Source organism: Clavelina lepadiformis, chromosome 4 (assembly GCF_947623445.1).
Source record: "Clavelina lepadiformis chromosome 4, kaClaLepa1.1, whole genome shotgun sequence".
Taxonomy (NCBI): Eukaryota; Metazoa; Chordata; class Ascidiacea; order Aplousobranchia; family Clavelinidae; genus Clavelina; species Clavelina lepadiformis.
Window position 1 is genome coordinate 1,653,788 of NC_135243.1, and position 26,340 is coordinate 1,680,127.

Here is a 26,340-nt window from a genome sequence, read left to right on the forward strand (position 1 = left end):
GATACGAGAAAGCACATCATTCACAACATTATCACATAAATCACAATCACATCCCAGCATAAATCGCAACCTTCTCAAAATGTTTCAGTAGCGGTTGGTTAACACAAACACCGTTGCTACACAACCATGAAATTTTTGAACATCCTATGATAAACTTTGTGATCAGATCTAGAACATTTATCACATCACCAAGCAAATCACATGATCATACTCACAGGAGTGATCACAGTTAGATAAAAAAGATGAAGTCCTCCAGCCCATGGATATTTAGAGAGGATGTAATCACCCTCCTTATTCTGTATCGCCCTCATCTGGTACTGCACGACATCCTGCATGTCCCCTAGGTGGCCTGGGATGTGAGGAGCGTTGGAAACAAGACCACCATCGGGTCTGAAAAGAGCGCATGAGAAGTCCAGTCGTTCCTGTCGATTCATGTAATGTTATATTTAAAAATACTGAGTGTTCTAATGACACACAATGACAATAATAGAACTACACCTACTCAGTTATCAAGAACATATTTACACAAGCAAGTCTTGCAGTATATACAAGACTATACTGGACTTTCAACGACTGAAGCACAGATAAAATGTTAAGAGCTGAGAAATCTTGGCGCAATAAATTCGCAGAAATTAGAGCAAACAAGTAAATGCAGTGCTGGACAATTATCTAGACCAGTAATCTCCAGCTTAAGTACGCAACTGGTAGGTGCGCGTACTTAGCAATGTTTTCGTTTTTTCTTCCCTTGAAATGTGTACGGTGACAGTACTGCGCATCACTATCAACTCTTTTAAGCCGTAACAATTACGCAAGTGTAATTTCGTCTGCTGGGTTTACTGTTACGACAAGAAATGCAAGAAGCTTGGTCCTTGAGGTTAAGTTTTTAATTTAGATTAGTAAAATAGTCCAAAGCATCAAACTTGTAATCGCAAATAGATTAATTATTATTAGTGTACCAGGTTGTGGATTCAAATCTGCATGCACTATATTCAACACCTGCAGGAGATGGGTGCAGTAGTGAGCTAGCCTGCAGTAAAATTGTACAAGTTTTTGCAGATGAAATTATTGTGTTAGGTGGTGAGTATAATTGCACAGTAGCTTACTCCTAGTAATTCTGTAACTTTTAACTGCGCATGATGACAGGCAAAGGAAAGCGTTTAAGAGAATTACAGAGTTGAGGGACCCAGCTCCTCCTAGTAAGCAAAGTTTTGCTCAAAAGGACAAAGTGAGTGAAGACATTATTCGAAAGGTTTGGGAGAATCGAGAAGCTATTTGAAAATGATCTGCTTTGATGTATGAAGAGACCAAAACATAACAATTTCGAGCATCTGTTGTTCGATTTTCTGAACTGGAGGATATGTTGTATGTTTGGATTGATAGCATGCACTGCACAAGCCTTCCAGTTCAGCCTTCATTGCTTGTTTTAAAAGCCAAGCAAATCGCCGAACAACTATTAATATCAGAGGATGACTTGAAAGCTTCATGGCAGTGGCTTAGCAGATTCCGATCACATGGTGGAGCAGAAACTTCTTCTCCACGGTGAACGAGCAGAAGTGGATAAAGAAAAATTTGGATTACTGGCTGCATTAAATGATTTATATGCATGCTATTGCTCAGTATGATCCCGAGAATGTTTATAACAAAACTGGGAAACTGGGTTATTTTTTTAGCTCTTGCTCAGATATACCTTGCTCATGCCATCTGGCGATGTCAGCACTACCCGAGGAAAAAGAAAGCTAACGAATGAGTGTCACTGGGTGTTTGCACAAATACCACAGAAACGTATAAAGTTCCTTGTACATTGATTGGGAAACCAAAATTTCCGGCTTGTGTCAAGAATCGAGAATGGCCTCTAAAGTACTAAGTCAGGGTAAAGCATGGATGGACGTTGACAGGTGTTGGAAATGGTTCAATAAAGTTTTTCATCCTGAAGTGAAGAAGAGAACAGGACGCTGGGTTCTCTTGTTGATGGACACTGGCCCTGGTCATTTTTATGCTTTTGAGAGAAACAACGTCATGGTGGCATTTTCCCTTCCAACTGCACTAGCTGGAAGCAACCATGCGATATGGGTATAATTGCAGCACTAAAGAAAAGTTGAGATATTTGTATGTTAAAGATGTTCTTAGCCTTTATGAGCTAAAAGAGACTTTGAAGTTACGCAAACAAGAGCAAGCAAAAAGGTTACCCAGAGGGGCAGCGGGTGTTGCCTATGGCAACCATCATCTGCTAGATGCAGCGAATTACGTCAACCATGCATGGGATGCGACATCAGAATCAGCGATAGAAAACGTGTTTAAAAGGGCTGAATTATTTCCATTAGAAGGTGGCATTGTTGATGGATGAAATCTGATATGATCTTATGTCCAGGATACGAGAACTAGATATGAAAAAACTGTTTAATTTTTCGACATGTGGTGGCTTACCACTCGATGTCACTAGAGCATGATCTTCAATCCCAGAAAGTTCGATACCTCCAACTCTGCCCCCGTCGTTGATGATGTCACGTCCTGGATTGGCAAAACCAAATTCTTTCTTGTATCTGCAGATGCGTGAATGAGTTTGATGTTAGTGAACTAAATAATAATGTTTGAATAATCTAAAAATTTGAATGCTAAGTTTTAATAAAACGACAGCGTAGCTGTTGCATAGTAATTGGTTGTGAACATTCTACAAATATCATTCGACAACAACTTATACATGGATGAGGTTCTTTGCAACTAAATGTGGAAAATACTTCAACTGCACCAGTGTTGACCTTAGAACCCACCTGGATTGGAAAGTCTGCAAAAAGTCACCAAACTTTGATGCGACAAAATCTAAGTTTTTCACCGTAGAAGGCTGACACATGAGGGCGCAGTCGGTCCGCTCATACCTCGGATTCAAATAAAGATCGGTTTTGATGCTTTCAGGGGAAACCCTGATCTGATAATGCTTGCACACACTCGACTATAAGCTCATCAATAGTGACATCTAGTGCAGATATGGGCTCTGTGATCGAAATGCAACGAAATTGTTCTCAAAAGATTTATATCAAACAAATCAGAAAAGAACAAATTATTAGGTAATTGCAATCATCCAATTTACCAATACGAGATTATCAATTAACATATGTATATTGAGATGTTTATATGACATTTTATTATCCAACCATTACAGCGAGATGATGATTTAAACTGTGATAATACACTGTGATGTAACAAATTGGTAATAATGATGTAAAATAACTGTTGCAAACTGTTAATTAAAAAAAAGTCACCCAAATGAATTAAATAAGTGAAAACATTCGGAAAAGATGTAACTATTTAATCTTGTTTAAATAAGAGACAGCCTTTGTTGTAGAGAGAAGAGATTGTCAAGTTGCCTGAGCTACCGCAAAACTAGCACTAAATACACATGGACCACGAACGGAATGGCAAATTTTTCGTGGCAATTCGCCGTGAAAAATATCGGCTTCGTGTGCTCAGGGATGAAAACCTGGTGTGTGGTTGGAAATAATGAAGCCATGTTGCATAATGTTGTGGGAAATATTCAGCTAATTTCATATGATATAATACCAACTAAACAAATGATTGTTGGTAACAACATAAATTACCACATCGGCAACTAAATTGCCAAATAACCACATAGCTGGTAAATTAGGTAACCACATAATGGTGGTGGTCCCAGCATAAATCGCAAACTTCTGATAATGTTTTAGTAGCGGTTGGTTAACACAAACACCGTTGCCACACAACCATGAAATGTTTGAACATCATATGGCAAACTTCATGTTCAGATCTATAACATTTATCACATCACCAAGCAAATCACATGATCATACTCACGAGATTGATCAGGAAGATGAACTCCTCCAGTACATGGATGGTTGGAGAGGATGCAATCTCCTTCATTGATATCTATCGCCCTCATCTGGTACTGCACGGCATCCTGCATGGCCCCTAGGTGGCCTAGGATGTGAGAAGCGTTGGAAACAAGACCACCATCATGTCCGAAAAGAGCGCATGAGAAGTCAAGTCGTTCCTGTCGATTCATGTAATGTTATACAATAAACAATGAGTGTTCTAATGACACACAATGATCATAATAGAATTACACCTACTCAGCTATCAACAACGTATTTACACAAGCAAGTCTTGCAATATACAAAGACTAGACAGGACTTTCAACGACTGAACCACAGATAAAATGTCAAGGGCTGAGAAATCTTGGTGCAATAAATTCGCAGAAATTAGAACAAACAAGTAAAAGCACTGTTGGACGATTATCTAGACCAGTAATATAAAATAACAAACATGTATAAATATGACAAGTTCAAGCCAGACCTTAATGTTAGTGGATATCGCTGTCCGTTGTAGGATCCTACCCATCTGTTCTGCAATGCTCATGAACCTTTGATGTCAAAGGTCAGAGGTTATAATATAGTGACGGGGTCAGTGATCCCAGTATAGCACATAACCCATAAAAGTTAATTGGGAATGACAAAAAACCCAACCACGCCTTACAGCTACCCCAATAATAATTGTATGCATTTGGTATTCAATTTCCCAGTTATTGTCATTTGGGTAAATTGTCAGTCATAAAAATCGCTTCAAGAAATTCAGTCCACCAAATAACACTTAACAATAACAAATACCACCTATTTAAAATAACGGAGAATGACAAAGAACCCAACCACACCTTACAACTACCACAATGGTCATTGCATGCATTTGATATTCAATTTTCCAGTTATAAAACTTGCTTCCAAAAACTGTATCTACGAAATAACACTGACCTGTGTGAAAATATAGAGAGTTGGATGGCGTCCAATTCCTTGCCAATATGCCTCGGCTTTCCCTTCCCTATCATGATGGTCACGTCACCTGAATAAGCGAATTTTCACAAAATTACAATTTCTAATCGCGGCAAGCTACAATGATGTTGTCAGTCTATCATGTAACGAAAAGACAACCCTCAACACAATCTAAAGTGATGTTACCATGATGTCATAATGCAATACATAGTCATACGCAACCATGATGTCATAATGCAATAACTTTCTTAGTCATCTTTCCCTTGCAGTCAGGTTCCACCAAGATTGTGCTGATTTTGTGGATGATAATCGCTGGACCGTGAATCACCTGACAGATCCTCTATGAAAGTCACAAAGTCACAATATTTTACAAAAGGTAAAGATAAAATATCTCAAAAAGATCGAAAGAAAACAAGATACTCAATTCTATAATATACAGTCGAAATCGGTTAATCGCATATCGGTTAAAGGCATAAATCGCTTAATAGCATTGCATTGCATAATCCCAAACCATTCCCATTCACTTTTGAAGAAAATTCAACGGTTAATCGCATAAGGGTTAATCGCATAAATCGGTTAATCGAATAGGTTTTCTTGATTGATTTGTAGACTTGTACCACTTAACCGCATATTTCCTTTGATGAAGTGTTAAGTCGCTGAAGATTATCCTCACCAATAAACAAAAATCATCGTCAGATCTCTCGCAAGGCTATAGAGACAGTAGCACGTAAATGATTTGAACAATAAAGTAAAACTTCACGAAAAAAAGCCTTCTCTACAGTGATTATGAACCACAAAACTACGTTTCATTTAAGGATTGTTACGGATCGTTACATCACAATAGAACAACAAGACTAATTTTTATTTAAGCATTGTTACGTCGCAAAGCGCAAACCACTGCAAAAACGTAGAATACCTGTACTGTACTGTAGCCTACGTATACGATATAAAATGCCAGGAAATAGTAAGCCAGCAAAGCGAAAAGATTTATGTCTGTCCGATAGAATCCTTGTTATTGAAAAATTTTTTGTGTCGAAATCGAAAAGAAGGAAGCTCACTTGTTGCGTCATTCCAAAAATCGGCGGAGGAGCAAGAATTCGTGCGCCGGTGTTTAAAAAAGAATAACAGAGAAAATGTAGGAACACATACACCGATTAATCGCATAAAAAAGCTTGGAAAATTGACTATGCGATTAACTGATTTCGACTGTATACACAAAAATATAACAAAGCATGTAGAGTCCAAACAACACATATAAGCACATATCGGCACATTGAAATAAAAACACACTTTGTCCTGATGTTGACATTAACAGGAAAATTTGGGCCATTGTTGAAATTTTGTCTTAATTTAAGATTTCAAAATAAAATACCTGTGGCGCTTGTATGGTGACACCAGCTGTAGTAGACTCGAACACATGCTCATATTCTACGTCGTATCGACTCACATCTGTTGATGTTTCTGTGTAAATATTGTCATAAATTTCACGATGACAACACAAGGACATAACTTACGTAATCTTATTAATATTTACCTAGCTTGCGCATGCATGCAACATACATGCTCATACTGATACTGGATATCCTAGCGGCACCATACCTCCAATGTTGTACCCAATGCTGGGTTGGTCTTCAAATGATGTCATAGTGTACCCTACTACGCCACCTGCTGGTCCGGATAATATTGCTCTATTTCTATCGAACCTGAGCATTGAGGAGTGTGAGATGTTGTATTTTATATCAGAAGACGTAAACATTTGATGAATCTTTTCCAACTCAAGGGCTGTTTGAGTGCTGAGTTTTGACAGGCGGGCCAGATCATAGGCACAAACGATGTCATAATTAGTTGGAGCTGTTACTTGCTCCTATATCTGCGTTCCTCAATCTACAACACAGTTTGCAATGATAGGTGTCACTTCGTTGGTAGCTTGCTTATCGCTGATTTAAATGAATATGACGATCTGTTGTTATACTTCATGTTAATATAATAATATAATCACAGCCTTACGAACAAACTTACTTATCAATAGGAGTGAGGCCACCATCAGACTGCATAAAGAGCGAGTTGATGTCTATGTTGCTGACGTCAGACTGAAAGCTTCTACATATTCTTTAACTCACAGTGTGAGGTAGGCATCTACGCATGCAGCGAAGTCGTGCGAGACAATCTTGACCATGGACTTGAGATGATAGTTAAGACTTGTTTAAATCTCATCTCCATGGCAATCTTTTTAACTGCTACTTCATACTCGGAAAAGCTGCATACATAGACATCTGATGTCACAGTTGAACGTTAAAAATATTAAATTAAACTTGATTATGCAATAGCATAATGACTAATCAATATATAAACACAATAGACCAGCATGACAAAGTGAACAATAACCATTAACCAAACAATCGATGATGCAAAGTTTTGCCACGACAACTTAAAGCAATCGAGCTTAAACAAGACTCAAACTCAGCATTCTTTTACTTTTGCTGCCAAACAAAGCAAAACAGTTGTAAGCACCAACACATATGCATTGCCAAGCTGTATGTAATTTCATTGTAACAACAGCATAGACTCACATGTATAAATGCATGACAGCATCAAACAAATAAACTACTATAATTACGCACAGAAGTGAGGCTTACTTCAGCTCTTGCCTGACACTAACATAAGCGTAGGTGCAGTTCTACAACCAACAGAAAACTAGGATATAATTAGGAATAGGAAAGCAGATCAAAAAGGTTAAGAACCGCTGATTTAAATCAAAGTAAAAAGTAATAATAAACTCATCTCTGACGAAATATTAAACACCATGAAAACTATGAAATAGGCAAAGATGAAAAATACAAAACCCACATTTAAAGTCACCAGTAGGTAGTAGCTGAATACAACTGCATTGTCAACTGGAAATATCAGAGTTAATAAACTTACGAGGTCCAACATTTTTGGTCTTGATTGGTTTCCAAGAGGATCTCTCCAACCCTCAGTGAGAGCAAGTGCACTACTTCTGCTGCATTTGCAATGAATGCTTTCAATATCGATAATGAAGTTAGGACTAGCATTTTTCATGTCTAGGCTATGTAGCATAGGCCTAGGCCTACTACACTGGAAAAAAAGTGACCGTCATCAGTCCAAAATTTTTATCATTGACTATTTAGACGTTGATTTCGTTGAAAAAACATTGCCCATACCTTATTGTGGTCCAAGTAATACCCATAAATCTGCCTGCATACAGTTTGCAACTCCTTTTTATGGCTGACTAGGGCTACGCACCACCGATGCACTGGAAACAATGATGGCTACAACTAAACCCAGTGTACGATGTGATTGGCATTTACTTCGTTATATGTGAAAGATTAGTGGCTTAATCTCATTCGTGCCATGTAATATACGAAGCCACTTGACACAGTCAGAGTTTCTTACCTAACAGTTGCTGTTATCGCGATAAATATCACATTAATATTGAGATGGTGGCATTTCGTCACTGTTTAAAAACTTTCTCATTCGTGCAATGCCGTAAGTTTATAAACGTTTCCACTAAATGCAAGGTTAAACAAGGACGAAACAACTTAAAAGTATACCTGTGTAAGTACAATAGGCAGACATTTAATACAAATTTCATTACCCTAATTACTTTCCTCGAAATATAAAGACCTTTTTTAACAATCAGGGAATGCTAACGTGCACAAGTGCTACGATTCTTTGATTTATTTTTCACATAAAAACACGGCATTTATGCTAACAATCACAACGAATATGTTCAAGATAACCTTAATTTAAGCTAAAATATGTGGTTCCTAACTATATAATAACAAATGTTATGCACTTTGTTAGAACAAATTCAAACAGAATTACAATCAAACAATCCCACTAATATCGATTATTTGAGGTATTAAAATTTTACTGTTCAACTTGTAAAATGGAAAATCCTGTATACTTACAACATGTAAATATTTAATTTCAAACAGTTCACGGCTCCCGGCCGGCAGGATTGGAATCCGATTGAAAAGATATTTTTTAACGCTTTTCCTTGGTTGGATTGTACCTTGGTCACCTTTGGCAGGTTTATGTTTTTTTGTTGACTCTACCTTGTGGAAAGGTGAGGGTTGGAGTACGCTTCCTTTGTTAATTGGCAAACAGACGTTCACATGTTTTTTGTAGCTACCTAGTGAAGTGTATATCGTCTTGGTTGGAAACCTTTAAGTGTGCCTACCAATGAAGACGATTACTTTTGATTTTTTTGCTTCTTGTCCTTTTTTGTTGGAGTAAAGGAGCATCTCCTGAGCAGTGAGCACAGCCCAGTTGTACCAGTCTTTGTCATCTAAGCCAATAGAATCAGGTTTATTTGTGTTAGCCTGGTAGCATTATCACGATATTTCTTGTCAAGCATTAAACTTTTCAACATCACTTACTTGAAAACAGAGGTAGTTATAAGGATGGTGTATTCTATATCTGACATCTGCTTAACGAAGATAGCTCGTGATAATAAATTCCTTTATAACGCGTTGTCTTCTCTCTTTATTGCATTTATATTGTTCGTGCGCTTTAAATTATAATTTGATTTTTATGTAGTCCACACAATTTTGTGAACTCATGTCATGCCATATAATCTGGTGACTCCGACGACAAGTTGTTGAAGATGTCCTATCTCCAAGATATGCAAAAACAACTTTTCAACTTTACGTCATGGTCAAGGCCACGCCCAGGTTGCTCCTTCGCCGCCTGCTCCGGCCATAATCTTACCTGTGATTTGGCTTTTCGCGTGTCTGAGCCACCTCGGGCTGATAGATCTTGAAAACCTTTTGTTTGGTTTCTGCGGTGATTCCTTGCTTGATTTGCCGCAAATTTTAATTCACCGTCCTACACAGCGTCACTCTGTCCAGTTTTCAGCCACGAACCCATGCAGAATCTTCCCCTTCTAGAATCTTGACGTTTAGTTCACCGCTCTCAGTCATTTTGCCGGTGGATTATATTTTTTATTTTGTTTACACTATGAAAATTTTTAGTTCGTTGTTGTATTACTTGTGTGAGGCATTAAACAACAAACATATTCGCCATAAAGACCGCATACACTGGCGGCTATTGTTACTATATGAGTGAGGACGATTGATGGTTGATAACTTGTTGACGTGAAACTCCCGTCGTTCTGGCCAATCCGCGCTAACCTATGATTTGAGTTGAGATAAACGTTTGAGTGCTCGTTTGGACAGCAAGACTTTTCAAGGCAAATAGCCGAGTGACAATTTAAAATACATGAAGTCACTCTTAGGCTCGTACAATTTTGACGACGAGATGGCGTATAATATATGGCGCAAATTGTTCTTGGACAGTTTCGATTTATCAAGCGCAATTAATATTAAAAATTGATCCAGAAAGAAATTTGGACAAGCTTTCGCTTAAGGGGGTCAAACAACAAAAAATGCCATAAAATCTTTTTTTGTTTTATTATACAGTAAATTTACTAAAAGACAGATTACTTGAAAAATCCTCCATGGGGCTCTCTGAAATTTTGCATGTCAATTTCAATCCAGCACTTACACGTGGTAGAATCTATCGGCTTTAGCCCCATATCACGTTATTGCGGAATTAAAAATACTGCCCGAAGTGAAAGCTGTAACTGTCTGCTTTCGTAGGCCTACCGTCTTTTGCAATGCATACACGGGAATAACTAGCAACAATGCGCATTACGACGTCGCGATCGTTACTGTAATTTGAATTACAGTGTGTGTCGTACTGTCGCGTCAAAACTATTCAGGTTATTTAATGGCGATGGATGATACAAATACATGCAACTTTGACCAACTCTTCGAGACGAGCACAGCTAAAATTGAGGCTGAAATGAAGTCGATCGGTATGGGTAGCCTATATAGCTGAATACTGAAGGGGAATGTACCCATCTACCGATCAAATGTAAAGACGATATCTTAATGCATAAAGAGGTTAGGAAACGCTAAAAATGCCGATTTTTCAAGGCTTTCGGCGAGTTCCGGTCAAATTAGTCACGCGATTCAGGTGGCTTCAAACACCAAAAAATGCTATAAAATCTTTGTTTGTTTTGTTATACAGTAAACTTATTAAAATACTGATTACTTGAAAAATACTCCATATGGAGCTCTCTGAAATTTTGCATGTCAATTTAGTATGCTTTGGATTACCGCCTCGCTCACTAAAGCCACTACAGACAGTACAGAGTATGACCAATACTTAATCATATTCTGGCAGTAATCGCAGATATATTTTCAGGGATCTTACTGAATTAGGCTTTGCTAGTTGAAACGGAAGATGCAAGTCATGCAATAAGTCGGACAGTTTTGTAAGCGTCACAAACTGGCTGGCTTGCGGATCGTATTTGCCCCATACCATGTAAAATGTTTCAAAATCTCCCTGTGATACGCCGCTTTCGTCCTGCTTCAATATTTCGTCAAAATTGTCCAAAATAATGGCGATGTACATATTAACAATAACTGCAAATAAGAAAAGATGGTGGATTGGTCAGAGAAAAACTGCAAATATCAAGTGAAAGGTTACTTACCTAAAAACACAATAAATATATAAAACACGAAATAAAGAACAGCAATAATTGGGTCGCCGCAGCCTTGGGGGTTGGTGCTCGGAAGCCCAGTGTCTGTGCAGTTGCGAGTATTCATCAAAGGGTCAAGCACATCATTCCACCCAACGTACATCATTACAAAACTACCATTCCATAAAATGTCATCAAAAAACCATGATTCAAACTTTTTTTACAGAGGCGCAAAATAAAAATACTAGAATGCTTGGTCTAAAAAACCCAATTTTAGCTACTTTCGTGCTAATTTTTAGCCTAATTCTGCACGCGACTTGGGACATTGAAGCACACCAACTGCTAGGGTAATTCCCAGGCTAGAAAACCACACCAACCATGCTGCCTTCTGATTGGTCTAAACATGTTTTTTAAAACCCTACGTAGGACGTCCAACAATACCATAGAGATCTAAGTTTTCGGTCTTTGACGCCCCCTCACGGAGGACAAGATCATGGCTGTCGCAAAACCAGTCTCTTCAAATTCATTTCCACGCCAAAGTGTCATTAATGAGTTGGTTAGATGCACTTTCCGAGAAATTAAAAAAACTGGAACAGCCAATGAAATCGAGAGCTTCAACCATGTCCCATTCAGCGCCACAAGCTGCGTCCGGGGAAAATCATCAACGTGACCGTTTTAATGGATTTCATGATTTTCGCAAATCTGGGCCAGTTAATTGTTTCGGTCACCGATTCAATAGGAAATACTCTGGTCACGAGTAGGACACTGGTTTTCCTGGGTTGTGTTTTCACCATTCCAAGTTTGTTCATCGAGCTTTTCACTGCAAGCCACCTTGCAACTGGAATAGTCGGCTAAATGCTCCAAAAAATGCTTAGGTCGGAATTTTTACGTGGTCACAATTCCGACAGACCTATCAGTGAGCAAAACTTAAACTCAACTCAACCATAATTTTTTTTATCATTGACAGGTTGTCAAGTTAGTTTGTTCCTTTTGTCTCGTACTTGTTACGATAATGCGCAACTAACTGCATTTCTTTCCACCTTAAATAGTAGTCGCATGCAAACTTATGGTTACAAATCCATTGACGTCTGTCTTCATGAGTTGACTTCAGAGTTCATGACTTCTTGCACGTTTCAATTTACTTTCGCCTTGGTGGACATCCTTTATCTGATTCTTGGTGCGGAATTCTTGAAGCGTTTTAATTTGTTGGTTGACCAATTTGTCGGTCGGTTGACGTCGGAAGCAAGCGCTAAACTTGTTGTTAAACTTGACGAGGCCAGGCTAAGTACATTCGACGCCAGATAAAATTCATCTTTTTCAGCAAAAGCGCTTAGCGCACCATCTGATAAGAGTTTGGCCGAATTTCGCGGCATTCACCCGGAAATATTTCATGCGTCTTTATGTTGGTGAGTAATTAAGGACAAGGATCAGCACAAAATCAAAACGACCGGACCGCCAGTTCATTTTCCCGCGAGGCGTTTATCTTTCGAGAAACTTCGTGCAGCTAAAGAAGAACTTGTTAAAATGATTAGTCAGGGCATTATTGAGCTCAACAAGTCCACATGGTCTAGTCCCATCTCCCATGCACTTGGAAAAATTCAAACGGTGGTGTGAAAATTGTAGGTGACTTCCGTAATTTCAAACTTGTCACCAAATCTGACCGTTACAAATTTCCGAACTTGTGAGATTTCACTAGTGAGTTACACGATGCAACGATCTTTTCCAAGTGTGACTTATTAAAAGCATTCTTTCAAATCCCCATTGCCTCCGAAGATAAAGCAAAGTCGGCTTTCAGCTTCTGTTCAAAGCTTTGAATGTTTTATGGATTCAATTACGAGAGATGTAAATTTTTGTTTCTTATACCTTAATGACGTCTTATTGTTATCTCGTCATCAAGAAGAACATTTACAACATTTACAACATTTACAAATATTATTTAAACGTTTATATGCTCATGGCGATGTTGCCCTGCGCTCGACATGGAAAAAATATGTCAATGGTTCAATGGCAGATTAATTATCTTTATGACACTGTAGTGGCCTGGGAGGCATTTTTAATACCATTATATCATTCGTGGGAACGTATTCGCCAGTTAATTATTGAAATATTGCAATTGTCGTCTAATATTTGGAAACTTGCTCTAAATAACTTTATGTGAAAACGCCGTTTAGTACGTTACCAAGTGATTTCATAACAACCCTAGTTTTAACTGAATTTAATTCCCATTGCCAACGCTTTGTGTTTATCGTTCGCACGTTTTGAAATGTTCGTGTATTTTGTGTCGAACATTTCCGTTCACACCGCTCCACGCTGTTATAAGCTCAAACGTCTGTGCGAGTAACCGCTCAGACAGAGATACAGAATCGTACGAACGTATTACGTTATTTGCGTTAATTGTAATTCGTTAGACTTGTTTTAAATCGTGAATGATAAGTTTGTGATTGTGTCATATTTGGAATCTGTACAGTTCCTACAATAAAGGATCGTTTATGATAAACTGTATCTGTAATAACGTAAGAGCTTTCGGCTAGTAAAAGGTTGGAGGATTCTAACCGCACGGAACCATGGAGTCAGATCATTAAATCGGCAGGTAAATTAAGTCCGAAATCACAAGTTAAGACTGACAAGCATTGCAAAACCTCTGCATTTTGGTGACCCCGACGTTGACCCGACGTGTTTCAATCCTTACAGCCATTCTTCACTGGTAAGTGGATTTTGCATGTTTTTTTACAACTAGCTGGAACCCTAGTTTGTAATGCACGCTCATCAGCTTGGAATGCATGCTCACCTAGCTTAGGCTATCATTTTCACATCGCGTTGTATTATGAAATAAAAGTTTTTGTTGAAAAATTTTTTCTTCGGGTTCTCTTGGGACCGAAATGTTTTTCGTGGTGTCGTCGAAATTTTTATCGGTTCTGATAAATGTCAAAACCGTTGCCGACACAACGAAAAGTTACTGCAATACCAGGCAAAACTAAGTCAAAGTACCACTTTAGCACACGATTAACCCCGCGGCTCGACGAGTCAATTCAGGATACGACCATGTCCAGCGGAAACGGAGAACAATCGTCAGATCCCCCCAGCATTGAGGCGGCTGGAACCTCTGGTCTGGGTGCTGACAATAAATTACAGACAAGTGTGCGGACACAGGACAATACCTCGCGAAACGATTTGTTTTCACACGTCAAGCTTTCTACCTTTTGGAAATTCAATCCCGAAGCATGGATCTCCCACCTGGAATACAAATTTTCCCTGTATCGCATCTCATCGCAAACAAACCGTTACTTGTCAAACCTAAAGAAGATGCCACGAAAAAAATGTTTTTATATTTATTTTTTATATTTAATTGCTAATATTTTTTTGTCACTTTATTTAATCGTCTTTTTGCACGTTACATAACAATTCAGTTTCTATACGGTCTCGTTTAAAACACTGAAAGTTAGTTACAGTGATCGTTTCAAAGGCTGTGGCACCTGGATAGTGCATAATGCATTGATAATTGTCAAACTTGCTTTGATATATCATTATCACAGTGTTGGTCATTGTTGGATATCTGTGCGATTCATAAATATTACCGACGTGCATAGGTCAAAGTTGGACCAGCTCTAAAGGCTTGGTACAAGACAAGATTTGCGCAATCTTCCGGCTCCTACTCTGCGGAGGGCTCCAATTTTTGCATCACAAACTTTCGCCAACGCTTCAATGAGTGTTACAACCCCCTCGTGTGGATAGGATGCTTTCCGTGTATGCTGCTGTGCGGACCGCCTTACTGTGTAAGTCTGATATTTCTTCCAACATTAGATTTTAATGGAGTTATGGAAATCACAATTCGTTTAAACGTAACTAAGCACTCTGTATTTTGATCTTTACAATGCGGTTTGAAATAATTAAGATCATTTTAGTGTTTGTCCTTAATTAAAACCACAGTTCCTTGGAAAAAATTAACTTGTAAAAATGGTGCTGGTTTTGGAAATATTTCTTTTACTTTTCAAGGTTACTGGTAAGTTTACTTTGTGTGGACGCCACATGTCTGATGTTTAATGTAGGAAGCAACCAACCATGTATTTCAGCAATCTGCTAAAACAGGATTTTAAATTAAAAATTAATTAATTTAAAAATTAAATTAAAAGCAAGATTTTATGATTTCTTTGTTATTTCTGCTTTTTATTGTGCTTTAAACTTCTTGACTCTTCTTGTCTTTATTGAGACATAATTGAAAGCGGAAGTGATGATTATTGGTCTTATTTCCTCTGTTTGGGATTCAATTATGATTATATTTGGTGCGTGTCTAGGCAACTCTGAGAATTTGTTTCAGCTTCTCAGTTTCGACGACTGGAGTTCACTATTTTCCATGGAATTCTGCTTCGCTTTAACTTGCACATTTATTCCATCACAGATTTATAGAGCGATGAACTCAAATGACTTTGACTGCCCAATTCGAGCGATGGTCACTTATATTGAAGGTGTCAATCAAGCAGAACGACAACAATTGGCGCAGATGCTGGTACGAGCTTACGTGGACGGCATGAATGCAGTCTCCAACGTCCAACCACCAGGTAATATTTTGGGTTCAATCCCATGAAAATGAATTCTGGATTGGGATCTGGATCAAGGCTTAACATGATACTTTAAGTTGAATTTACAAGTTTTCACTGGAGTTCTAAAGTTCATGATTCTTATTTAGTTGTATGACAAATATGGTACATTTTCAGTATGATTTACTTTTTAATTATCTTAAGCTGTTGGGCAAGAGAGTTAGCAGAGTGTTTCTGTGATTCAACTTGATTTGTCTATTTCAGTCCCACCGCCGTACACAGAACAGCCTGCCCCTCCACCATATTCTCCCAGCGTTTGATTTCTATGGAAGGACTATGGCATCATCGCAATATGATTCTTAGATTTTTAACTTTTTACTCTGAATGTTGAAATCAAATTGTCACAACTTGTCCAACTAAGATCAGGTCAAACGTGACAATACTTTATGTGTTTTGCTCATTTGGTGGCACACCAAAGTCAAAGGTTGCATCATTTTTGAGGCAATAAATCTTGTTTTTCAGACTTTGGGAGTTGAGTTGATTTCTTTTGTTTATAGATTGTGACTTGTATTCATTTCTAGATTTTGTCTTTCCTCATTCTCTTCCTAGCATTGCCTTCTTACCTTGTGTATTTGCATATTTTTTATTGGATTTTTCAAGTAAATTTTTTTTTTCTTTGTTATTGCCAATTTGATAATCACCAACCAACCAACAGCTAAATTCTTAACCAAATCATTGGCTTTGTCGGTTATATTCAAACTATTGATGATTGGTAACATGATGTTATGGTTGTTAATAATGTTTCTATGTGCATATGACCGCTAATATAGTATCATTGAATCTAATCCAATACCACACTGCATTGTTATTTTAGCATTTTCTACTTTGCTTTCTCGCCTTGTAATTACTTGAGTGTGACGTGTAACAGCGTCTGCTATGTTGGCAAGGTGTGACGTCATCGAAGCTTGTCGTTGGTGGTTTTGTAATACAGTGACGTAACAACTTACATGAAAGGCATTTAGTTAGTACATGGTATTAAGCAGGGATGATGCCACAAAGTAATACTCTGAGCTTCTACAAATCGTTTTCCGCTGGATGGAGCGTCGGAGCACTCTTTTCATGCAAAATGACTGAGCGCAATTGGTGGGAAGGAAATGGTTCTGGTCTTTCAGTTCCGGATTCGTCACAATGCCTGTCTAGCTTGACGGTTACGTGGAAATGAGTGGTCGGTGATGAGGATTGAGTCGAGTGACGTCTCACTAAATATAGTCATAATCATGCCTTAACTGTGATTGTTACGTCATAAGCCAAACAGACCGATCAAATCGAGTAATGACATGACATCTTCGATCTGTGGCTGGGTGGGGGGGAAACTTCATTTGTTAAAAAATATTTAATAAATTGCAGATCAAACATCAGCCAATACCACGGAGGTCTTTCTCGAAGCAGGTCACTCTTGTATTGTGACGCCATTTCCGCCAATTCCTTCCAACCGCGTTCAGAATTTCCGAGTTGCTCAAGCAATAAATCAAACAGACCAAGAAACCCTGCCGTGTCATAGAAAACAATAATTTGTCTGAAATTCGTCAGAAATGTATTAATCAAAACATTTATGGCTCCGTCAGTGAAACGCCAGAGTGCTATGACGTCAATACACAAATGGTAAGTTAGAGAAGCGCAATTATGTGCAGATCGCGATTGTAAGATATGCAGTTAAAGCTGCCAGTTGCATTCCGGAGATGAAAGACAATTCTGACCGCACAATCGAAGGAATCAACAAATTTACCTGAAATGACTGAAAGATGGCGTTGACGTAGAAGAAAGCGATTTCACCAGCGCCATCTCCCGGACTGAGAAAAAACAAGATGTAAGTAATTCCAGGAAGGTTGAAAAGAAAGAAAGCCGCCTTCACTGCTTTTGAATACGTCACTGCACTTTCCAGCGAGTTCTGCTTGATGAGTTTAGTGACCAAAATTCGGACGACATTCACCATTATCAACGCGTTGATCTGTTCAGAAGGAAATAAATGTTTTAATTCCAAAGCGTCATAAATTACTTGGTTGATGGTGGATGAACCGTGTTGACCCAGTAGATAGTAAAATAAAAACAAGATATAAGGTGGTCGCACTCTGAAAGTTAACTTTATTTTTGATTCTTCTACACGAGCTTTCGCAAGCATAAGTTTCTTCTTCAGGTGTATTAAGAGATGGCAAAAATTATTTCAAATACAGTCGAATCCGCTTAATTCGGACACCGGATAACCTGGACAACCGCTTTATTCGGCCAAAATGCTCGGTAACGGAACAAAATTAAAAATTGAACGTAAAAAACTCCCGTTAATTCGGACAATTCTCCGCTTAATTCGGACACAGGTTCGTAATTCCTATCGTTAGGTTATGAAACAATAAACAGTACTTGGTTGGTTTTAACACAAGATGCAGTTGCATTATGAGTGATTATGGTGAAACAATGACGATTAATGCGGTAACAATCGACAATGAATTCATATAACGCCGTGCCAGCTTCATAGTCGCTTTTACTTCGGTACCATTGCGACCATCTTGTAGAACAGAATGGTACAGAAAAGTTTAGAAGAAAAAGTGAAATTGCTCACTAAAGTAAACGAAGAAAAAAATGACGACGCTTCCTTGACAGTTCGGCAGTTAGCTGCGTTGGTGGGGATATCAAAACGTACTTTGCAAGATTGGCAAAAAATGATGCAAATCTGCGTGAACAACGTGAGGAGACTATGCTTCGTGGACGAGGTTTAAAGACAGAGAGGAAGCGGCTCAGAATGTGCGTTTTATGCGTACTCATTTACTCGTACTCTTGTGCGTTTTATGCGATCAGTGCCAATTACTGCAGTATAGCGCAGGTGCAATTCATTTATTACGCAACAGTACAGTATTTTAAATGCGTTGTTTGCCTTTACGCATGACCATGAAATGAACAATCGATTTTCCGCTTAATTCGGACAAAGCCGTTTCTCCGCTTAATTCGGCCAAAAGTGAGCGGAACCAAGGTGTCCGAATTAAGCGGAGTCGACTGTAAGTTACTCCGAGTGACTGGTAGTTTTGATCCTGACTGCTATTGCCAATACCTTATTCTGATCATTGTTATAATGTGACGTCATAAAAAACTTACCGCGAACAAGACAAAGATGGGAATCTGGTAGAAATATTCGACCCAGGTGTCTGTCGGGTTCTGCATCCAGCATTCTTTGTCCTCATAAACCGCTTTGAGCACCGCCCATATAACTGTGATTGGGATCGGTGTGCCTGCGTCATAGACATCTTGAGTTATTAGTAATTAATTAACATATTTTCGATGAAATTTTGTGCTGAACATATTTGATACAAACAGTTTCATGAAACAGGTATAAGCTTTGGTTTATGCAACATCTCAGAAAAACGTATAAGATCGCAAAAGACTCCTTTATCTCCTACAGCGCTATTAACAAAACGTTCTTAACGCAATAAAAAGAGTTGGGACAAGTTGTAGGATGTCAGCGTACTGGAAACGCGAACCCAATAAAAGATGAATGTCAATATTCGGCCCATTTTTAAGTTGCGTGACATAGGGTAAAGTGGGGCAAGATGGGACTCAGGGCAGGACGGGACATGATGGATTTTTCCAAAAGTATTGGTTTTAGCGCCCTCTATCCATTTGGATGGTACAGGTTACCACAATTCTTAGTGACTTGCAAAAAATTGAAAAGTTTGCGTGAAGCAGATGGTTTAGGCAGCGGCAGAAGTGTTTGTAAGCCACTTCTTATAAGAAATTTTCTTAAAACTCTACTATTTTAGCTAGATTTGACAAAACTTTGGAAAATGAAATGTGTTTTAGAGATGCAGCAAGACAAGTAATTTTAAAAGGTAGATAACTTTTTCAGATCTGAGTTACATATAATAAGCAAACCAAAAAATTCAAAATGTTGGTCATTGGGGCAAAACGAGACAGGACTGCTTGGGGCAAGACGGGTCAAATATCCCGTCCTGCCCCATTGAAATTATTGATAATCTTTGTTTAATATCTAATGATGTATTAACCTAAATTGTCGTCTAGGCTACTGCAATGTGATGCAAATGTGAATTTAACTAGTCTAATAATGTAAACAGCCGGTATTCTAATTTTAGCTCACTGTTTTGGTGTTGTTAAGTAACGTAGTCTGGTCTAATATGTAGCGTATAACACTTGTTTTTTTGTATTGTTTAGCTGGTGTGTTGATGCTTATAATATGCTTAAATTTCTGTATTCTTACTTTTATTGCTACTTATGAACCATGGTGTGGAACTATGTACGAAAAACCCAGAGGGGTAAATGGTCAGAAGAAAATATGAAAAAAGCAATTGATGATATCAAAAATAAAAAGTTGTCTATTCGTCAAGCTGCTGAACAGCATGGAGTCCCAAAAAGTACTTTGGAAAGACATTGGAAAGGAAGAGTTGTTCACCCTGGCAAAGTAAACCTAGGGAAGTACAAGCGAGCTCTTAACAGCGACTTAGAAGAAGAGCTCGTCGAACATGATAAGAAAATGCAGGAAATGTTTTTCAGATTAACTGGTGAAACTCTTCGTGCCCTGGCCTTCCAGTTAGCAAATGCAAATGGCATTCCAGTACCATTCAACATAAACAACCAGAAAGCAGGCAAAGACTGGTTGTCATGTTTTTTGAAGAGACATCCTGACTTGAGTCTGCGACAACCAGAGCCAACAAGCCTGTCAAGAGCAACGGGCTTTAACCGTAAACAAGCTGGTCGTTTTTTTGATTTGCTCAAGGGCATTTATGAAAAAGAAGCAATAACTGTTGAAAATGTGTACAACGTGGATGAAACTGGAATTACCTGTGTCCAACAGCCAGGAAAAATAATTGCAAAAAAGGGGATGAAGCAAGTGGGTAGGATTACAAGTGCTGAGCGGGGAAAAACTATTACTGCAGTTTGTGCAATGAGTGCCATTGGGAATTATGTCCCCCCTATTTTTATTTTTCCTCGAAAACGGATGGCCATGGGTCTATTGCAGGATGCCCCACCAGGTTCTCGTGGATTTGCCTCACCGTCTGGCTGGATAGATTCCGAAATATTTTTGGATTGGTTGAAACACTTCAAAAAATATGCAAATCCCTCCATTGATAAAAAAGTTCTTTTAATCCTGGACAATCATGCGAGCCATTTGAACCTGCCTGCGATGGAGTTTGCTCGTCAGAATGGAATCATAATGTTGTCAATTCCTCCTCACACATCTCACCGCTTGCAACTCCTGGATAGGACATTCTTTGGGCCTTTGAAGACATATTACAATCAGGCTATCGACCACTGGATGGTTACCAATTATGGTAAACGTGTTCAAAGTTCTCAAGTCTGTGGATTTTTTTGCACTGCATATTCCAAAGCGGCTACAGTTCAGAAAGCTGTAAATGGATTCAAATCGGCAGGTATAATGCCCTTCAACCCGGACATTTTTGTCGAAACAGACTTTGCTCCGTCGATGGTGACCGAGATCCATGCTGTTGGTCCACCGGAATTGGAAGCTCATGGTGCAACTACCAGCTCTCTGGCTGAAGTAGAAGGGGTTATGAGTATTCAGCTGTGTAATAACACTATCACTATCACTAGCTCTCAGACTGCTGCTGAAAGAGAAGGGGATTCGGGTATGCAGCGGAGTGGTGACTATGCTCCCAGCGATCAGGTTTCAGCTGAAAGAGAAGGGGTTGCAAGCATGCAGCGGAGTGGTGACTCTACTACCAGCGATCAGGCTGCAGCTGAAGGGCTCGGGGGTATTCTGCTTAGTGATGGCCCTACCACCAGTGCGCAGATTGCAGTTCAATCGGAAGTGCAGCTGACTGATGGCCCTTCCACCAGGGTGCATGTGATGGACATCTCTCCACTTCCTGATGCGAAACTGACCACTCGGAAGAGGAAAGCCATGAAATCGCAGGTGCTAACCAGTTCACCTTTCAAGAAAATTTTACTTTCAAAGAGCAAAGTTCCTTCCTCAAACAAACGTATCCATAAAAGGAACAAGAAGCAATTGCAATTTCCCGGAAGCTATGAATGTCTGATTTGCAGTGAATTGTATATACATCCACCGAAAGAAGACTGGATCCAGTGTTCTTTGTGCAAAAAGTGGTGTCATGAAAACTGCTCTGCTTATCCTGGACATGGAAATTTTGTGTGTGACTTTTGCGCTAAAAAGTAGCCTGTCATTCTGCCTCATTGTTGGCTAATGTTATTCGCCTATGTGTGTTGCAAATAGAGACAAATCGTTTTTTGATATGACAAGATATTGGCAGTGCTGTATATATTCGTTATTACAATTGATTACTTGTTTATTGTTTTCACGCAATGCTTTAGTGGAAGGCATAAATTAGAGTAAGATAATATGAAATATTTCAGAGTATTAAGCACAAAAAACATACAAAACGGCTTCAGTGGTGGTTATAGAAGTCCAAACCTTACAAAATACCTGCATAATTAAAGCTCAAATCGAGTTTGGTAATAATGGGGTAGGACGGGACGGGTGTCCCGTTCTGCCCTAGGTGTGGGGCAAGATGGGACAACTTAATTTTATTTTATTTTTTTAATTACGGCGGTGTGTGATTTTGGCCGAGTCTAATATTATGGTTGCTGGTAGTGGTGCACCTAAGGTATATTATGGTACCAAAGTTAGCAAAATTGATGAAAGGAAATTCTTTAAAATACTGATTGAAGTTAGGTGTCCCGTCTTGCCCCACTTTCCCCTAAATGACATTAAATAACCTGACTAAGTCTGTTGTTTGGAAAGGATTTTGTAGAAGTCAAAGACAATGGCGGTAACAATGGACTTATCTGACATCACAATATAAACTATGTGTGTAGGTAGCTTTGATATTACCACGTGACCATGATACCCTGTCACCAAACTTTGGCAAAAATAAATAAATGTATGATGAAGAATAATTGTTTCTTCAAACCCACCGACTCGTAAAATGGGAATCGAAATATCGATCAAAGCAACTGTAATTAATCCTGACTTACCCCAACCTAGCGCCATGTATAGCTTTATGCTGAACCTGTCGTACGTGTAAGCCATGACCACCATCATGTGAAGGTAGACGCCTTCTACGAACATCCAGCAGTAGGTGGCCACTTGAGAGTAGATGGAGATGGCGGCCAGGACGCGACATAGAACCTGGAACCAAACCTGGGCGATTGTGTGAAGAAGAAGTGGCGTAAGCAATTGTGCAGACTTGCACATATTATATAAAGATATTTCTTTTACCAAAAAATGTCGATACAACAAACCGTAAATTTGTAATTAAACTTAAACTTAAACATTCTAATTAGCTTCGTTGTAAGAGTAATGGTAAGCATAAGATATCGTTTACGTCATACTAATTACGTCAAAATACCTCATTGTTTTTTCTTGTTTGGTAGCTGGTGAAGAAACTATGAATTAACCAGATGACGTTTTGCAGAATGAGTGACGTAGCAAGATTCCAATGAATGATATTTCTCCAACACCGGATGCTTCTACAACGTGATGACGTAAACAAAATGACGTATGCATGCCGTAATAAAGCCGAAATAACCTATTTTAGCCAAGAGAACAATAGAATTGGACTTCACTTCATGCTTTGTATAAAGTGTTAGCATAGAGTTTATGCCATAGAGTCCTCCCTATACAAGAGATATTTTTCTCACATAAGTCTTTTAACTTTCAACATGCAAACTAAGTTATACACTTTCTTATAAACAGTTTCTTATGATTGAATCGTTGCAGAACTTCAGTCGCATAAAGCCGCTAATTTTCGTCATCACCTCTCTGTGAATTTTCCAAAACTTCGTTTAGGTCATAATTGAATTTACTTGAAGCCACAGTATAATCATGAATCAAGGTCTCAAACGGCTAAGACTGAGATCAAAGAATACGGGGTCAATGACCTCTAAATCGAGTTATTGCGATGTTTTAAAATCGATGTCGTCCGCCATAGATGTACCTGAGTCTCCAGAAGAGTAAAAAAGCGATGATCAATGTGAAGAGGGAAAGTCCCCTGCCTACATAGGTTATGATGACGACAATCTTGAGATGGGCATTGACGTAATCTTCGGCAGGGTCACTCTGAAATTTAAAAATCCTGTAAATCAATTTTTAGATTTAAAAATTTCTATCCCATCCCAAGCGATGTTAGTATTGAATGATATAATTCGAGACAAGCAAGCAATCTTGACCATATAAATTGATAAAGATTGTTGAATCTTAATTGAATTTATTTAAAGTTAATTGAATGTAAGTTCTACTTGTTGTTATTCTTAAATTATTAAATCTATCCGTGCAGGTTATAAAATTTTTATGTGAAAGCATTCATGCAGAACTGACCGAGTCCGGTATGGGACGACAAGCAGTAAAATTAATGCGAGACCATCTTCCGTCTGATTTACACTTGCGAGTCGCGTTAACTGGATTTCAAAGAAAGTAACTCATAAGAATGTTCCCTTTATTTTCAACGATAACCTTGTAGGCTATCAATTGTCATATAAAATTTCAAGTTTATCTATTTGTAAGCAGTAATATATGCTGCTCCATTGCAATAAGATTGTAGAAAGTATACTGCAAATAACTTAATGTTGTCCAATTTACAACCCTCGTACATGAATTGTTGTAATGAACTCCATTGAGCTTCTTAAAACATATCGTGTAGGCAATGCCACCACCAAGCGTCTGGGGAAAGCAGACATCCGGGGGATTCATGTTGGTCACGTGGGTGTTGACGTAAGGGCAGTGACCTTTAGCAAAGGAGAGTAAGGTGAGGATTTTGTGGAAATATCGAGTATTTCTACTTTTGTGAAAGATTTAGATTGTTTCCGTGTTTGTTAGTTGAGGTTGAGACAAGAGATTGTTTCGTCATAATATTACCGGGAACATTGGTGTAATTTTGACAGAATTTGGCAATGATGACGCAACTCGTCTGTTTCTCTCCCAGAAACTCAATTTCTTTGTCATGGGGCTCTTGGCTGGGTCGAATAGGAAAAATAAATACAGTAGTAGCATGTTCGACTAAAATAAGACGTCACTGAGAACTATTATAACATCATTTTGGATATATAGCGATTACCTATAATTGGCGCACATCTTGTCCAAATTTGTTGAAGTGATTCCACTGACCATCAACTAAGAAAAGAATAAAAGTGACGAAAAATACAAAAATTAAAATCAATCAACTCTGTACAACTCACCAGAAGTGTTGTTGATATTTGAAAGTGACGTAAGAAAAGAAGACTCGCTTTCTCACAGCGGTGATACATAGTCCACGTTACTTCCGATCCTTGTTACGTCATTGCGGCTTAAATCGTATTTCAGTTCGATTGAACGACAGGTTTTTCTGGTTTAGTTTTTTATATGACTCGGTTTCAACTAGTTTTACTTATTTCAGAATAAAATATGAAAAATCTTTTATAAACAACAATTCTATTTCCATCAATTCTATATCTCGCTCTGAATATTTCACATTTATTTAAAGATTTAGTCAAAGTCGCCAACATTATGGCAGACTTAATGAAACATTAAGACACTCATGACTACTAAAAAGTTGAAGATAAAGCGTTGAATCTCTGAAAGAAGTTTTCCGTTGAAAACTAGCAGCAGAAAATGACGCTTGGTTTTGTTTTGGTGGAAAGTTTGATGGATCAAAAATAAACGTAGAGTTATAAACTACAGCAATTGTTAAGTCATAACCACATTGATAAACAGCTCTACATATCTATACATATCTTAGTTTAGTTACTTGACAACGTCAAAATGCAAGTTACAGCGACGTGGCCCGGTAATTAGGCATAAGACGTCATATTTTATGACCTATCTTGTACTTTGACTTAATACCTGTGCGGCCAAGTTCATTTTTACGAGAATGACATCATTTTCATTGACGTCATTACTTGAACAATCTATTAATTGAAAGTTTTCTTACACAGGTTTATAGCTGATGCAGAAAAAAGCGAAAAAAAGTGTTTAATTTTATCCCAACTATTTTTATTAACAAAAGCATACCCATTAATTCCTGAACATATCTTCTGCTCTGGTTATAAATCAGATACCTCGCACTACAACTGTTGCTTTTATTGCAACGGCATATGGGCTTTCTGAGGCTATAACTATAACTTTATAAATCTTTCATTATACCTTACTTATAAATCTTTCTTAGACGACAGTAAGCGAAAACAATCATGAGTGAAACATGCAAGTCTAACATTAAAAGTTCGAGTAAAACAACTGACCCCAAACATAAAAGAAATAACTGATCAGAGATTTCAATAAACACGGCAAACTCCATCAATGCGGGTGGTTTTATAAATCCACCACGACACCGCGTCACTCTACAGCCCTGCACTGAACTAACTACCCAAGCATATGGCAAACTACTATATGAAGAAAATTTAATTTTGCGTGATGCCATTTCTTCTGAAGTTGAATTTTATCCAATTAGAGTGTAAATTCGAGGCCAGATTAAGTATTCACTTATAACTC

The 26,340-nt window shown here is 38.3% G+C and overlaps 4 protein-coding genes and 1 long non-coding RNA gene across 5 annotated transcripts in view; 1 reads left to right on the top strand and 4 right to left on the bottom strand.

Annotated features, from left to right (window-relative positions):
* LOC143453426 (uncharacterized) overlaps positions 1-26,340 on the bottom strand; it is a 109,028-nt gene that overhangs the window by 18,915 nt on the left and 63,773 nt on the right. The gene's annotated exons all lie outside the window — the stretch shown is intronic.
* Positions 1-26,340, bottom strand: part of LOC143453396 (uncharacterized) — a 90,082-nt gene that overhangs the window by 1,274 nt on the left and 62,468 nt on the right. The gene's annotated exons all lie outside the window — the stretch shown is intronic.
* LOC143451645 (uncharacterized) lies at positions 292-2,988 on the bottom strand. Its single transcript, XM_076952346.1, has 3 exons — positions 2,769-2,988; positions 2,425-2,540; positions 292-422 (listed from the first exon to the last, which is right to left on the bottom strand). The coding sequence occupies exons 1-3, from the start codon at positions 2,846-2,848 to the stop codon at positions 292-294; spliced, it is 327 nt and encodes a 108-aa protein (XP_076808461.1). The 5' UTR covers positions 2,849-2,988.
* On the bottom strand, positions 4,780-7,773 carry LOC143453398 (5-oxoprolinase-like). Its single transcript, XM_076954735.1, has 5 exons — positions 7,716-7,773; positions 6,813-7,050; positions 6,393-6,677; positions 6,166-6,254; positions 4,780-5,133 (listed from the first exon to the last, which is right to left on the bottom strand). The coding sequence occupies exons 3-5, from the start codon at positions 6,547-6,549 to the stop codon at positions 5,023-5,025; spliced, it is 357 nt and encodes a 118-aa protein (XP_076810850.1). The 5' UTR covers positions 6,550-6,677; positions 6,813-7,050; positions 7,716-7,773; the 3' UTR covers positions 4,780-5,022.
* LOC143451646 (uncharacterized) lies at positions 14,347-17,171 on the top strand. The gene is made up of 4 exons (XM_076952347.1): positions 14,347-14,442; positions 14,892-15,077; positions 15,701-15,860; positions 16,104-17,171. Exons 1-4 carry the CDS (start codon positions 14,347-14,349, stop codon positions 16,157-16,159), a joined length of 498 nt encoding a protein of 165 aa, XP_076808462.1. The 3' UTR covers positions 16,160-17,171.

Bases quoted from the DNA above. Each gene is read 5' to 3' on its own strand.
- LOC143451646 (XM_076952347.1), top strand. From the start codon at position 14,347: ATGTCCAGCGGAAACGGAGAACAATCGTCAGATCCCCCCAGCATTGAG. The intron at 14,443-14,891 runs GTGCGGACACAG...CGACGTGCATAG, and splicing joins ACAATAAATTACAGACAAGT to GTCAAAGTTGGACCAGCTCT. The intron at 15,078-15,700 runs GTAAGTCTGATA...ATTCCATCACAG, and splicing joins TGTGCGGACCGCCTTACTGT to ATTTATAGAGCGATGAACTC.
- LOC143453398 (XM_076954735.1), bottom strand. From the start codon at position 6,549: ATGTTTACGTCTTCTGATATAAAATACAACATCTCACACTCCTCAATG. The intron at 6,255-6,392 runs GTATGGTGCCGC...ATATTTACACAG, and splicing joins CATTGGGTACAACATTGGAG to AAACATCAACAGATGTGAGT. The intron at 5,134-6,165 runs GTATTTTATTTT...TGACTTTCATAG, and splicing joins TCACCATACAAGCGCCACAG to AGGATCTGTCAGGTGATTCA.
- LOC143451645 (XM_076952346.1), bottom strand. From the start codon at position 2,848: ATGTGTCAGCCTTCTACGGTGAAAAACTTAGATTTTGTCGCATCAAAG. The intron at 2,541-2,768 runs GTGGGTTCTAAG...ACGCATCTGCAG, and splicing joins TTGCAGACTTTCCAATCCAG to ATACAAGAAAGAATTTGGTT. The intron at 423-2,424 runs GTAAGCCACCAC...ATGAATCGACAG, and splicing joins TGCTCTAGTGACATCGAGTG to GAACGACTGGACTTCTCATG.